Source organism: Charadrius vociferus, unplaced genomic scaffold (assembly GCF_000708025.1).
Source record: "Charadrius vociferus isolate BGI_N301 unplaced genomic scaffold, ASM70802v2 scaffold461, whole genome shotgun sequence".
In the NCBI taxonomy this organism is placed as follows: Eukaryota; Metazoa; Chordata; class Aves; order Charadriiformes; family Charadriidae; genus Charadrius; species Charadrius vociferus.
In genome coordinates this window covers 187,573-201,128 of record NW_009647020.1, presented here as the reverse complement: position 1 = coordinate 201,128, position 13,556 = coordinate 187,573, and the positions used below count along the sequence as shown (strand labels likewise).

The window sequence follows — 13,556 nt, the reverse complement described above, 5'->3', positions numbered from 1 at the left end:
GCTCTCGGGGACGTTACCTGTGCTGAGGTGTGTGCAGTCGCAGCAGGTTTGGTGCTGAGCATCGGCTGCAGCTCAGATCTCGTGCTCGGTTGTGATGAAAGCGGGAACGCACGATTATATTCCAGGAGAACGCTTCCCTAGTCTGGACTATTCACATAATTTCTGTGCCCTCCAGCGAGTGTCCGGCTGTCTCTTCTCCAGCAGCCGTCCCTCCCGGCAGCAGTCGCCGTTCTGCCTTTCCTGCCTGTGGGGTTCACTGCCAAGTATGATATCCACGTAGCGGTAGCGTTACAGCCCGAGGCCTCTCATACCTTCTCGGTGATACTCATCCTCAAGAATATCTGCTTGCTGTAGGAGATGCAGGAGCAGCTGTGTGAGTTTCACTCCGTCTCTGCTGAAACGTGGTGCCGGGTTAGAGCTGTGGGGCTGCCCTGGACCAGTGATACTGGGATGTTGAGAGAGCGTCTGACACTTCAGAGCAGCGCCCGCATAGGACGGCATAAATTCCCTGTTTACCACAACCCTTTTGAAGCAACGGTTGCCCATTTTTACTGGAAAGCTTTTCGGGTTGTGTTGATTCCTGGGACGTGCAGTGCGGGTTGCACGCGTTCCCCCGGAACCTGCATGGGGAAGGCAGGAGGCCCTCGTTAGGGAACGGGCAGTTTCCAAGGTCCAGCAGGCAGAGGCCCATTTCCAAAGCCGTAGTCTCCTAGCCGTGCCTCAGTTCTCACTTTGCCAACGGATTATTGTTTTCTTAGGAAAAGAAATACAGCACAGCTTCGTACTCTTCCCCTGTGCTCTAAATCGTCCTGGACTTCTCTGCAGGGGAAGGACTGGGGTAGCTCCTTTTACTTTCTTAAGGGAGCTTTGAGTACACGGATTGAAGAGCCCAGCCTAGATCTCTTCAAAGTCAACACCCACAAAACTCACCAGTGATTGACTGCTAACTCTCCAGCTTTCGCCACGTTCTGGTGCGCCTTGAGAGTCATCCCAGGCACCTTGAGAGTCATTTTGGTAGCGGAAGACACGGGGCAGGGAGCTGCAAGGGGGGGGACGTTGGGGAGTTTGAATGGTTTGGGTGGATGGGAGTCTAGCGGGGAGGGTGCAGGATTGGGAGCAGCGGCTAAGGGCAGATCGTTTTTTGGGATAGGATTGGGAGTAGCTGAAGAAAACTGATTCTGGGGGAGATTTAGGACAGTAATAGCACCAGGTGACACGTGGGGGTCCTGATGAGAGTCGTCCGATCACGAAGAAATTTGCCAGAATAGTATAGCTCCCTGGCGCACGGAAAAACGTGCGGAACTGGGAAAGGAGAGATGACACTCTTTCCTCTTTCCTCTGACACTTCAGAGCAGCGCCCGCATAGGAGTGCATAAATTCCCTGTTTACCACAACCCTTTTGAAGCAGCGGTTGCCCGTTTTTCCTGGAAAAAATGGGCACTCGGGTAGCCGAACTGCGCCGGTTGCCCTTGTCCTCTTGCTAAGCAGAGACATAGCAATAAAGGCCACTGACAACAACAAAAGGCATCACGGTTGCTGGGTAATGGAGAAGCTAATGAGTAAAAGGCCATCAAGAGCTGACTTGGGGAGTTTCTGTGTCCCTGTTCACTAGTCCAGGGATGTACCACCGTATACTTTTGGTCTGACCATTCTCATCTTCTTGTCAGTGGCAGAAAAGTAACGAGGGGAATGCAGGAAGTCAGGAGTGCTGCTACAGCGGGTCTGTCTGTGGAGTGATCTGGTGGTAAGAACCTAAGGGCCGAGTCTCTTCTGCGCGTCAGCTTTGTTAAAAATCGGTGTGTCTGGCAGAGGGGAGGACCCAAAGGGGATCCTCCCTTCCCAGTCCACCGCGCACAAGGCTGCCGCTTTTCCCCGTTCCTGGCTCCAGCCATCAGGAAGGCTAAGTGCAGATTCCAAAGGTGAAACCCACTGCAGACGTGGCTGGTGACAGGTTTACACAGACAAGAAGGGGGACGGTACCTTCGCAGACACCCACGTAAACGCAAACAGTCCTTGTAGGTAGGTCGTGAACAACACAGACAACCGAACCCTGTTCCTACCCTCTGGCTAAGCAGGTGTAAGGCTTCCTGGTGGAACACGCACATACGCTCCCTTATTCAGCTCACGTAAATACGCGTGTTTGCAGGTCTCGACAGTCTCTGGCCCAAGCGTCACGTTCTTCAAGGCTTTTTGCTCAGAGCCTGAGCCTTTGATCCAGTTTCTGGGCCAGCTGTTGGGTCTTTCCACATTTTGGATTCCTCCTTGCCGGCTTGTCCAACTTGCATTTTACTAGTAGATCTTGCGCAGTTACCCCGAATGAAGAGCAAACTCGCACAGTGAATACAAATGGAGTTTGATAAAAAGATAGAGCAGACTCTGGTGATCAGGCACAGGGCTTGGCCGGACAAGCGTACTGACCAGCAGCCTGCTTGCCTGTGATCATCCCCTTTTTATTCTCCACCCTCTGCATTTTCCCCATGCTTGTTCCTCCCCTCTCCTACTCCTTGGCCACTGCCTTTTCCTACTTGTGATCCTTCTGCTCCACATCCCACGCTAAGTTTTGCACATTCCCACAATCTCCCTTAAAACTTCCCGTAGCAAGTTTGCTCTTTCCCGTGAGAGCTGTTCTGATAACCCACGATAATCTCAATTTCCTCTGCGTACTGATGACCAAGTTTTTGGTCGCACCTTTAGTGTTACCATCTGAGCGATCCCTTTAACGATCCGTCCGTGCGCGTCTTGAGTCTTGTCTCTGTTATCTGCGTTTCACAGGATCACAGAATCACAGAATGGTTAGGGTTGGAAGGGACCTCTGGAGATCATCCAGTCCAACCCCCCCGCCAGAGCAGGGTCACCTACAACAGGTTGCACAGGACGGCGTCCAGGCGGGTTTTGAATGTCTCCAGAGTGGGAGACTCCCCCACCTCTCTGGGCAGCCTGTGCCAGTGCTCCACTACCCTCAAAGTAAAGAAGTTCCTTCTCATGTTAAGACGGAACTTCCTATGTTCAAGTTTATGCCCATTACCCCTCGTCCTATCACTGGGCGCCACTGAAAAAAGACTGCTCCCATCCCCCTGGCATCCTCCCATTAAGTATTTGTATGTATTAATAAGATCCCCCCTCAGTCTTCTTTTCTCTAGACTAGAGACCCAAGTCCCTCAGCCTTTCTCCATAGGAGAGATGTTCCAATCCCCTCATCATCTTCGTTGCCCTTTGCTGGACCCTCTCCAGCAGTTCCCTGTCCTTCTTGAACTGGGGAGCCCAGAACTGGACACAGTACTCCAGATGCGGCCTCACCAGGGCAGAGTAGAGGGGGAGGATGACCTCCCTTGACCTGCTGGCCACACTCTTCTTGATGCACCCCAGGATGCCATTCGCCTTCTTGGCCGCCAGGGCACATTGCTGGCTCATGGTCATCCTGTTGTCCACCAGAACTCCCAGGTCCCTCTCCACACAGCCGCTCTCCAGGAGGTCAGCCCCCAACCTGTACTGGTGCATGGGGTTATTCCTCCCCAGATGCAGCACCCTACACTTGCCCTTGATGAACTTCATCAGGTTTCTCTCTGCCCAACTCTCCAGCCTGTCCAGGTCTCGCTGTATGGCGGCACAGCCTTCTGGCGTGTCAGCCACTCCTCCCAGTTTGGTGTCATCAGTGAAGTGGCTGATGGGACACTCTATCCCTTCATCCAGATCATCAATGAATATGTTGAACAGGACTGGGCCCAGTACTGACCCCTGAGGGACACCACTCGTTACTGACCTCCAACCAGACTCTGCACCACCAACCACAACCCTCTGAGCTCTATCCGTCAGCCAGTTCTCCATCCACCCCACTGTCCATTCATCTCACCCACACTTCCTAAGCTTGCCTGTGAGGATGATGTGGGAGACAGTGTCGAAAGCCTTGCCAAAGTCAAGGTAGACAACATCCACTGCCCTCCCCTCATCCACCCATCTAGTTACTTCGTCATAGAAGGCTATCAGATTAGTCAGACAGTTTCATTAAGGTTTGCGCGCCCGCGCGCCTGTGTGCTTAATTTATTATCTTTCCTGCTTATTGCCATGTCTCCTGTGCTCAACAGCCGTTACCCAGCGACCTTTACATCCTCCTCCTCCTGCCCGCGTGTGCGGGCTGGCATGCCTTCGCATCCTTCTGTTCCTCCTCTGTGGTCGCCACCCGAGGTGTCCATTTGGGGACAGTCCTCTGAGTAGAGGGAGACGTTGTGGGGCTGAGAGTTCCCTGTCTGTGTCCACCACGGCACAGGGCTGTCTCGCCTCTCTCCTCCCGTCTCGTGAGGGGAGCGGCGCCCTCGGCTGCGGGTGGGATGGGGCGGGAGGGCTGAGGGGAGCGGTGGTGTTTACGGAGGTTCTGGACAAAGCTGTGCCAGACTGTGCAGTCAGCTCTGTCCAGAAACTGCTTTCTTGGAAGGAGCTGGGGAGTAACTATCATCTTTCTCGGAGTCAGACAGTGAGGAATCGGGCTACAAAATCCGGTTGCTGTGGCTGTTACCAAGTCATGTTATTATTTCATAAGCCGATCAAACTTCATCTTAACAGTTGTTATTTTTGTGTCCTCGTTGTTTGGAAAGCTTTTCCAGAACCTAGGGACTAGAAACCTTTTCAGCTTCAGCTTCTCCATGGCGAGTCTCGTGCTTTTGGCAGTGTTCTTCTAGCTTAGCTCTCCTCTCAGTATTCCGTCCCTGAAACGTTCATGGAGAGCAGTCACGTCCTTTCTGATCCTTTGAGTTTTCTAGGCCAGCTGGTTTAAATCTTAATTTTGTAGGAAAGGCGCTCTGTTCCCCTGCCTGTCGTAGCAGCTTTTCTCTGCACATCTTGTTAACTTCTGTTAGATAATTTTTTTGTGGGTGAAGGATGAGAATAGCATACGATTTTTCAGATGAGTTCTCTTCAATGTTTTGTATGAATGACATTGCTGCTTCCCTGTATGTGCTGGAAGCACATTTCAGATCTCTTTGTCTGACGCATTATGCCTTTCACCGATGTTGCACGACAACTGTAGTTGTATTCTTGAAGTTATCGGCATAGCGTATTGGATAATGTTTCCTTGTCCAAAATAATTCTAGTTTTCCTTTTGTGTCAGCCAGTCGGTCACCGTGGACTAGCGGAGTCTCTCTCTTAGTGCTTCCAAGTCTTTTTATACCTGGGCTACACTTCTTCCGGCTTAAAACTGACATCGTCCTCAGACTGCCATGACCTTGCCCAGCATGGGCGAACAGCAGCCCAGTGGCCGGTGACAGGTCCTGTTGCGCATCGGATCACGCTCTTCAGTGCCTGTGTCTGGGCTTTGAGAGTGATTGCTACGGGCAAATGGCCTTGTGCAACGGCAGCTGATGCTATGGCCCATTAGTGCGCCGTGGCGTCACTTCTGGGAATCGCTGTTTCGTCTTCTTCCCGTATTGAGATCTTTGGACCCATTCCTTTAATGCAGCCTCTTGCGCTTCTTTTCTCGTGACCCAGTAGGAGAGGTGGATTGCAAAGCCGAGCAGTGACAGGTACTCTCCTGGAAATGCGGAAGCCACAGCGTAGTCGGGCAGCAGCTAGGTTTGTAGTGCTGCAGGAGGTGGAGCGTCACGCTTGGTCTTCGTGGTCCTCTGGAGCATCGCTGATGCTGTTGGGCCTTGGAGGTGTACCGGGAAGGTGGGAGAGGGGCTGGTAAGCTGTCTAGAAAGAGGACTGTGGTCAGGTGGGGATGAGCGGGTGCCTGTGTCCCTTTGCCAAATAGAACGGAGTAGGGTAAGTTGCAAAGCGCTTTGGGGAACAAGCTTTTGAGAAGGGGCGGTGTTCCTGCAAAATGGGGACCTTTCGGATGCTTGGCTAAGTGCTTAAAATGACAGGGTGTACTCGGGTGATGGTCTGACGCTGAGTTTGCGGGTTGTTCTAGATCAATGGGGTAGACATGACAGAAGCCAGGCATGATCAGGCAGTAGCGCTGCTTACCGCATCCTCCCCCACCATCGTGCTGCTGGTAGAGAGAGAGGGTGCAGAGCAGCTCAGCGAGGGAGACTCACCAGGCGTGCCGCGAGTGCGCATGCACTCCCCGCCGCCGCCTCCCAGCCATGGGGAGAGCCCGCCGGAGGAGACGCCGTCGCTGCAGAGGAACCATCTGTCTAAAGGCCTGGAGGATCAATATCCCATTGAGGTGAGTCTCTCCGCTGGGATATGGGATGGCGTAATCTGGGCTACGTTTCATTTGAAAAATTGGTAGTCTGCTGAGGGCTGGCCCGCTGCGTTATCGCGGCGTTGAGAAGTAACGGGGAGCCGCTTTGTCCTGTGGCGCTTACCTTGTGTTCGGTCGTGCAAGACGTCCCTGACTCCGTGTTACTCAGTGTTTGTGGTCCTTATGTGATATCCTGCATTCCCTTTGACTCTGCTTCTTGTTCCCTCAAGGAAATTCAGCTTGTAAAAGCAGGTGGTCCTCTGGGACTCAGCATCGTAGGAGGCAGTGACCATTCAAGCCATCCATTTGGGATTCATGAACCAGGTGTCTTCATTTCAAAGGTAGAGTCCTGTGTGAGCAGCCTAGCAGTGGACATTCCTCAGCTGCTTAATTATTGGGGTTAAGATGAAGGATTTTGATGCAAGAGTCTGAGAAGTGCAGTATAGATTTAAAAAAAAAAAAAAAATGGGATGGGAGAGGGATGTGTGCATATCTAAAGGGTTACCTTATACTAGACACACCGCTGCTGTTGCAGAACTCTAAATGGCATGTAAGAACCTGCAAACCTGTATAATTCATGCTGAACTGTTTGCGGAGAATTAGCTTTTGAAATTGCTGAGCTTATGTTAGCTTTTAATGGATCCTGGAAAGATGTAGGAATTTCAGAAAACCAGTCATTACTCAGAAGGCATCAGTGGGATGAATGTGTAACTGCCAGGAAAAACCAAGTGCTCTTCTGCCTTCAGGCCAGCGTCCTTCGGCCCAACGTTCTCTTTCCAGTGGTGGCATTAGCTGATGCTATTTAGAGACAGCACGCAAGTCAGCCGCTTGCTGCAGCTCACCCCCTTCGCAGTCCCGCACACCCACGCTTGTTGGATTAGGGATGTTAGAGAGGACGTTCCTGCCCAGCCCTTTCTGCATCCGCATGTCTCATGTCCCTTGGACGTGCTGAATCTGTGTCCTCTAACACCCATGGCTGCAAGTCCCAGAACATCGTTACCGTCACCCGAAGCAGCACAATTTGATCTGCTCTAAGCCAACGTCGCACTGGTTGCGCTGAGTGCTCCTCCATTCTTGTATTGCCAGTTTGGTAAACAGAAGTCCTGTATTCAGCTTATTTCCCACCTTCAGCGTTGTAAACCTCCTTCACTTCACTTCACTTCAGTGTTGTAAATTCCCCTTCCTCACCTTTCTCTCCAAACTCAAGAGTTGCGGCCTTCATTTCTCCTTGCACGGCGCTGCTCTCTCCCCCCTTATTTTAGTTGCCTTTCTCTGGACCTTCTCTAGCCCCACTACGTCCTTCTCAAGATGTGGCGTCACAGGATCAGTCAGGTTGGACGGGACCTGCAGAGGTGATTCGATCTCATGGATAGCGCGGGGCCAGCCCAGATCAGCTTGCTGAGGGCCTCCTCTAGTCGAGTTCTGAGTGTGGCCGGAGGTGGAGATCTCACAGCCTCTCTGGGATCCTCCTCCGATGTTTAACTACTGTTATGGTGAACGTTTTCTTCCTGATACCTAGTCAGAATTTTCCTTGTTCCAGCTTGGATCCCTTGCCTCTCTCCGTACGCTGCTGCGTGCCTTTGCGAAGAGCCTGGCCTCGGTTTCCTCTGCACCGTTGTGTTGGGTAGTTGAAGACAGCAGCAACGTCCCCTTTAGCTTTCTGTTCTCGGGAATGAAAAACTCCAGGTCTCCCTGCCTCTCTTTGTATAATGTATTCTCTACACCCCTGTTCATCTTCTTGGCCCTCCGCTGCACTCGTTGCGGTTTGTCGGTGTCTGTCTTCTACTCCAGGTGCGGTGTCACGAGCACTGGTTACTGGGGAACGATCACTTCCCTCAACTGACTGGTTACACCCTCCGCTGTCGCAAGGGCACGCCGCCGACTTAACTGTCTTTCCCAGTAGACTGGATCCAAGCCTCTGGCTGGCGACAAGCCTCCCGAAACAGCACCTCTGTTTGGCAGATGTGTGCCGCTGTCCCTTGCAGAAGTGGTTTCCAGTAGGTTTCACCCGATGCTTCTTGTTGGCGCTGACACGTGGTTCATTTTTGGATGGCTCCAGTGCCTCCTGTTGTGTAGTTTGTTTCTCCCCGTCTGTTACAAGGCGCTATACCTATTTTTTATCTGCGTGTCAGTAGAGAGGAGGACTCTTCCCTCTGTTGCCAGCGATCTCAAGCTCCCAGCCTTCCCCAGTTTGGGAGCCTCTGCTGTTTGTTTAAGCGTAGCCCTTAGCTGACCCTTCTTCCCTGCGAGGTGGGATTTGGACTCCTCTCTGCAGGGTTTCTGCGAAGAGCCTGCTGCTCTCTTGTTCATTTTCACAGACGCTATGCAGTATGCTTATCTCATCCTGGAGCTCCTTCACCTGCCAGCTCGGCACCCAGATCAGAGCACACCTTCCACTGGTGAGGCCACCGCCAACCTCAGGGAGAGGGCCCCGGCGCAGCCCGTAGCCCAAGAAAGCTGTATGCTTCCTCCGAAGAGCCGGGGATGCCTTACCTTGGGGCATACCACCATCGTGCTTGCACGGTCCTCCGTGCAGTTTCTGGGTCCCCTTCTGCTCTGCCTTTTTGGGAGCACAGAACTGAACAGTCCTGGAGATGGGGGTGATTGTGTCTGTCTTAGTCTCAGTACCCTTTCTGATGACGCCCAAAATTTTGTTGGTTTTCTTCTTGTCTCTTCCTGCATGTGGAGCCCATGAACATGCGACGACGTCTCTAGGAACTTTCCTGCGTCACTGTTTCTGCGTTCAGTGTTGTGTGTGCGTGGTTTAAGGTGTTCTTCCATAGACTCATTGTCTGTGCTGAAACTCATGCCGCGTCTTTTTGTCCAGTTTTCTTAACCCGTTTTGAAGTTCCCCACCACCAGGGTGCTACTTGGCTGCCCAAAACAGCACAGTATCATCTGCAGACCTGGAGATTTCACTGTTCACTTCCTTTTTCAGGTCACAGGTGGACATGCCGAATAACCCCAGTCTCGCACCAATCCCTCGGGCACCCACCAGCGAATCTTTTGTGTCCTGAGCAGCAGCTCTCCAGCCCTGCCCTTTGTGTTTCCTCTCCTTTAACCAGCTTTCAGACCTTTAGGGTGGCCTTTCCTCCTGTCCAGTGGACACGGCTTCTCTAATAGCCTTTAGGTTTAGACCTTGTCAAGGGCTGTTTGGAAATCCAGAAGTTACGTCTGCCAGATTCCTTCCTTCTTGTGTTCATTGCTTCTCTCACGGTGCTTCAGCAGGTCAGTGAGGCAGGATTTGCTTTTACCAAAGCCAAACCAACACTTTCCCAAACCCCCTACTTATCCGCATGCTCACAAATCTTACTCTTTCTTTGTTGGCTCTCTTGTTTTACCAGGGATAGACGTTAGGTTCCTTCGTTAGCAACTCTGTGGCTCTCGAGATCCCCTCTGGAGCCCTTTTTGAGGACTGGAGTTGTGCTGACACTGCCAGTCCTGGTACAGCGACCATTTGTGGTGGCAGATGGGGCACTGCTGACAACAGCCCTGCGGTTTCACATTTGAGTTCCTTCAGCGTTCTTGTGAGAAAGGTCGTACAGTCGCAGGCAAAATAATGGAGAAGCTGACACAGGATTGGTTCAGATGAAACCGATAGTGTGAGAATATAACAACGCGTTGAATGACGCTTTAAAGCAAATCTTACTTCATTCTTCACCAGTGTTCACAGATACGGTACCTTTTGGGGAGCTTTGGTTGCAGAGAGAGAAGTCCAAAGAGGCCTCAGAGAATGTTGGAGGAATGCCTGGGGACACAATCAGTTTTTCTCCGTGGAGAGACGGAATTTCCTTCTCTGGTTGTAATATTAATGATTTTTCTAGGTCATTCCCCGTGGACTGGCTTCTCGCAGTGGGCTCCGTGTGGGGGACAGGATCTTGGAGGTAAATAGTATTGACCTGCGCCACGCTACCCACCAGGAAGCCGTGAACGCCCTGCTCTCCAACACGCAGGAGCTGACTATGTTAGTGAGGCGAGACCCGCCACCGCCCGGCATGCAGGTAGGTTCTGAGTGGGAGAACTGGGGGGCAATCGCACTCTTCTTTACAGCAGGATCACTTTTGAAAGCAATTTCTTACCCAGCTGGAAGTCTGGGATTAGGGTACAACCAAACTTCCGGTTGAAATGTCCTTCTCTTGTGGCAGAATGTCGTCTCTTGTGAGTATATATCCAGTGGAGGACTGTGGAGGGTCTCTTGCCATGCCCGCGGTGATAGTGTGGTCGGAGAATTACCGGATTTCATGCAGACCAGAGCTGAACAGGAGAGAGAAATACAGAAAAGGGCAGAGCCTCATCAAAAGGAATAAACAGTGCCAAATGAGTGAAAGGTCTAATTCGAGTCCTTTCCAGGGTATTTAGAACGTGGCCAGCTACTAGGAGCAGTTCCTCCACAATTCCAGTCTGAACTTGACCCAGAAACAAGGAGACCTTTTCTGTGTTTACAGGAAATATGCATTGAAAAGGCTCCGGGAGAAAAGCTGGGCATCAGCATCCGGGGTGGAGCAAAAGGGCATGCTGGAAATCCATTTGATCCCACTGATGAAGGCATCTTCATTTCGAAGGTACCAGACCCCTGACTCTGCGACTTGGCTGCATGCAAGGACTGCTGGGGAAAAGGGTGATCCCTGTGGAATTTGTTCGATGTGCTCTCGGCACTTTTCACTGGGTACATCAGTTCTCCTGCAGTATTATCCGTTCACTCAAGGAGGCGCATCTGTTTCCTTTCATATTTCCTCCACAACAGCTACAAAATTCCTTCTCTCGTTTCCTGTGTTTGCTTTTATTTTGCCTTGCGTTTCTTCTCTTGCTTTTTTTTTCTATAACGTGAACCCCTACATCTTTCCTTTTCCCCTCCGTTCCTATGGCTTCCCCCAAGTGCTTGGGGCCTTCCTGCCCACTCAAGCACGCGCTCTCTTTCCTCCTTTCGTCGAAAGCGTTATGAATTGCTCACCCTTCCTCCTGTGCCACGCACCGTGTATGTAGTTTTGTTCCCTTTCCCTTTGTAAATGACTGCTTGTGTTCATACTCACTTGTCGTGTCACTTTTCCCCAAGAAGTAACGCATATTTTCTTTACAACAATATACTCTGTCTAAGCTTATGCTCCTCCTCACCCTTACCAAAAAGTGTCGCCTCTTCTTTCTGGTTAGCAACTCGGCGTAGTCTTCTGCTGCCCAAAGAGGGACTCTGGATGTTCACATTAGTGTCACCGGTTCCCTCTTTAGCTGGTGTGGTAGGGTGGAAACGGCCTTAGCTGTAGAGGTCTTAATAATCCTTGCGGGATGGCGGACACTCCATGATTGCCAGTTAACCCTTGCTGATAACTGGCCGCTTTCAAAGAAAGGGAATATTCAGCATTTGTTATTCCTTGGGTGTACCTTCTTTATCTGAGTTTTAAAGTTAAGAGAGTAAATTCACCTCATCAAAGTAATAGTTGCGTATTCAACTGCAATATTTGTAATAGTAGTAAAAGAAAACCTAAGATTCTTGTAACCTGCAATTATTTTTAATGATTAGGTTTGGTTTTGTCTCCTTCAGCGTTACAGCACATCGGGGTTGGGGAGGTTTACAGTTTAGCCCCGTTGCAGGGTTGGCTTAGCCCCCTCCCCCTCTTTTTTTTTTTTTTTTTTTAATAGTGGGTGTTTTGGCCTGTGGAGAACCAAAGCGCTGAACTTTTCTGCTCTCCCTTCAACTGTGTTACTTCAGCTTGATCTGTCTTGCCTGTCCTAACCAGAGTGTTTTTCCTGCTTCTCTTCTTTTGTCTGTGTATTTCCAGTACCTGAGAGACAAAGTAGTGCTTTTTCTTCTTCCCCCTCTTTGGATGTCTGATTACTACTTTCTTTCTCCTTAGTTTTTCTTAATTTGCATTTCCCTGAGTCCCGTAATTGTCATTTGTTAAAAGTCGTAATTGGTTCTTCCTTTTTAAAACCTTCTTGATGAAGTGTTACAAGTTGAATACTGTGAGAAGTGTAAATTATATCTACAATTTGAAATTCATGATCTGTCTCAATGGGGACAGCTCAGTGTCCCTCAGTGACATATCAATAATACAGATGACAGTTGGCATTAAGAACATTTTTCGACATTAACTTCACCTCCTCCCATTATTTCTGGGTGTTCTACTGTCACACTTACGCACTTGCTCTCCCTGGAAAAGAAATTGTGAGTACTCCGTCTTTTTCCATTCCGCTGCATGGGACCACTGTTGTGCATGCACACGCACTCACACACACCCACATGTTTTCCTTTACAGCCCTGAAGAAATTATGTGTAGGCATGCATGGCTGCTTTCTTTCCCCAATCCTAAAAAAAAAAAAACAAACAACCCAGAAAGCATGCAGCATTTTTCCTCCTGTTTTTACAGGTACTTGATTAAATGTGTGTCTGTTGGGTTTTCTCCAAAACAGCTCTCATAAATCCAGTAAACTCCCACGCCTTTGTTTTGGTTTGGGGTTTTTTGCCTCTCTGACCCCAGTAATACGTGGTGTGCGGTAGTCCTTTCGTTCGTTCGTTCTTTCTTTTGCTCTTTCTTTCCTTCCTCCGGTGGTACCTGTGCCTCCATCCTCCCTTGACAACCAGTCGTGCGTGTCCTTGGATCTCCCCCGCCCAGCAACCGACTTTGTGTGCCCTTGTGCTCTCTGTTCTCTTGTCACGGATCTGCGGGCTTTGCTGGAGATCCCTGACATGGATGTGCTCTTTCTGCGAAGCCCTCGTGTGGCGCTGGTGGTGGTTCTCTTTGTAAAGCTTCGTCACGTTGGCTCTTTGGCTTTGAGATGGGCCTTGGAACTGAAGCCGTTCGTTTGTCTCTGGGGTTCCCAGCGGGCTCTGCCCGTGTACCGAATGTACCAAGGTCTCCACGTGCTCTGGCTTGACTGCGTGGACGTCCCATTTTGTTCCAGGCTTTTGGTTTCCCGTTAGGAAAAGTAATGCCCGTTTGGTGATTCTGTTCCTTTTCCTGAGGCGCTTTAAGTTGTATCCTATATTTCTGTCTGGTTCCTGACAGTAGCTTCGCCTCTTGCCGTTGCTCAATTTTTTTCTCACTTCCCCGGCTTGCGTATTTCTCCTGAGCCTCATGTTTGCATGTGTCTGGGGGTGGATTTGGGGGATTTTCCTTTCCCCCTTCCCTTTTTCCGCCTTCCCTTTTTCCCCTTCCCTTTTTCCCCTTCCCTTTTTCCCCTTCCCTTTTTCCCCTTCCCTTTTTCCCCTTCCCTTTTTCCCCCTTCCCTTTTTCCCCTTCCCTTTTTCCCCCTTCCCTTTTCCCCTTCCATTTTCCCCCTTCCCTTTTTCTCCCTTCCCTTTTTCCCCTTCCATTTTCCCCCTTCCCTTTTTCCCCTGCCCTTTTTCACCCTTCCCTTTTTCCCCTTCCCTTTTTCCCCCTTC

General features: G+C 50.6%; 1 protein-coding gene across 1 annotated transcript in view; it reads left to right on the top strand.

Moving 5' to 3' along the window:
• SCRIB (scribbled planar cell polarity protein) overlaps nt 1–13,556 on the top strand; it is a 99,740-nt gene that overhangs the window by 39,084 nt on the left and 47,100 nt on the right. Inside the window, exons 22-25 of the mRNA XM_009895485.1 lie at nt 5,903–6,160; nt 6,409–6,519; nt 10,003–10,179; nt 10,624–10,740. Coding sequence (XP_009893787.1) covers nt 5,903–6,160; nt 6,409–6,519; nt 10,003–10,179; nt 10,624–10,740 — 663 coding nt within the window. The remainder of the gene's footprint in view (nt 1–5,902; nt 6,161–6,408; nt 6,520–10,002; nt 10,180–10,623; nt 10,741–13,556) is intronic.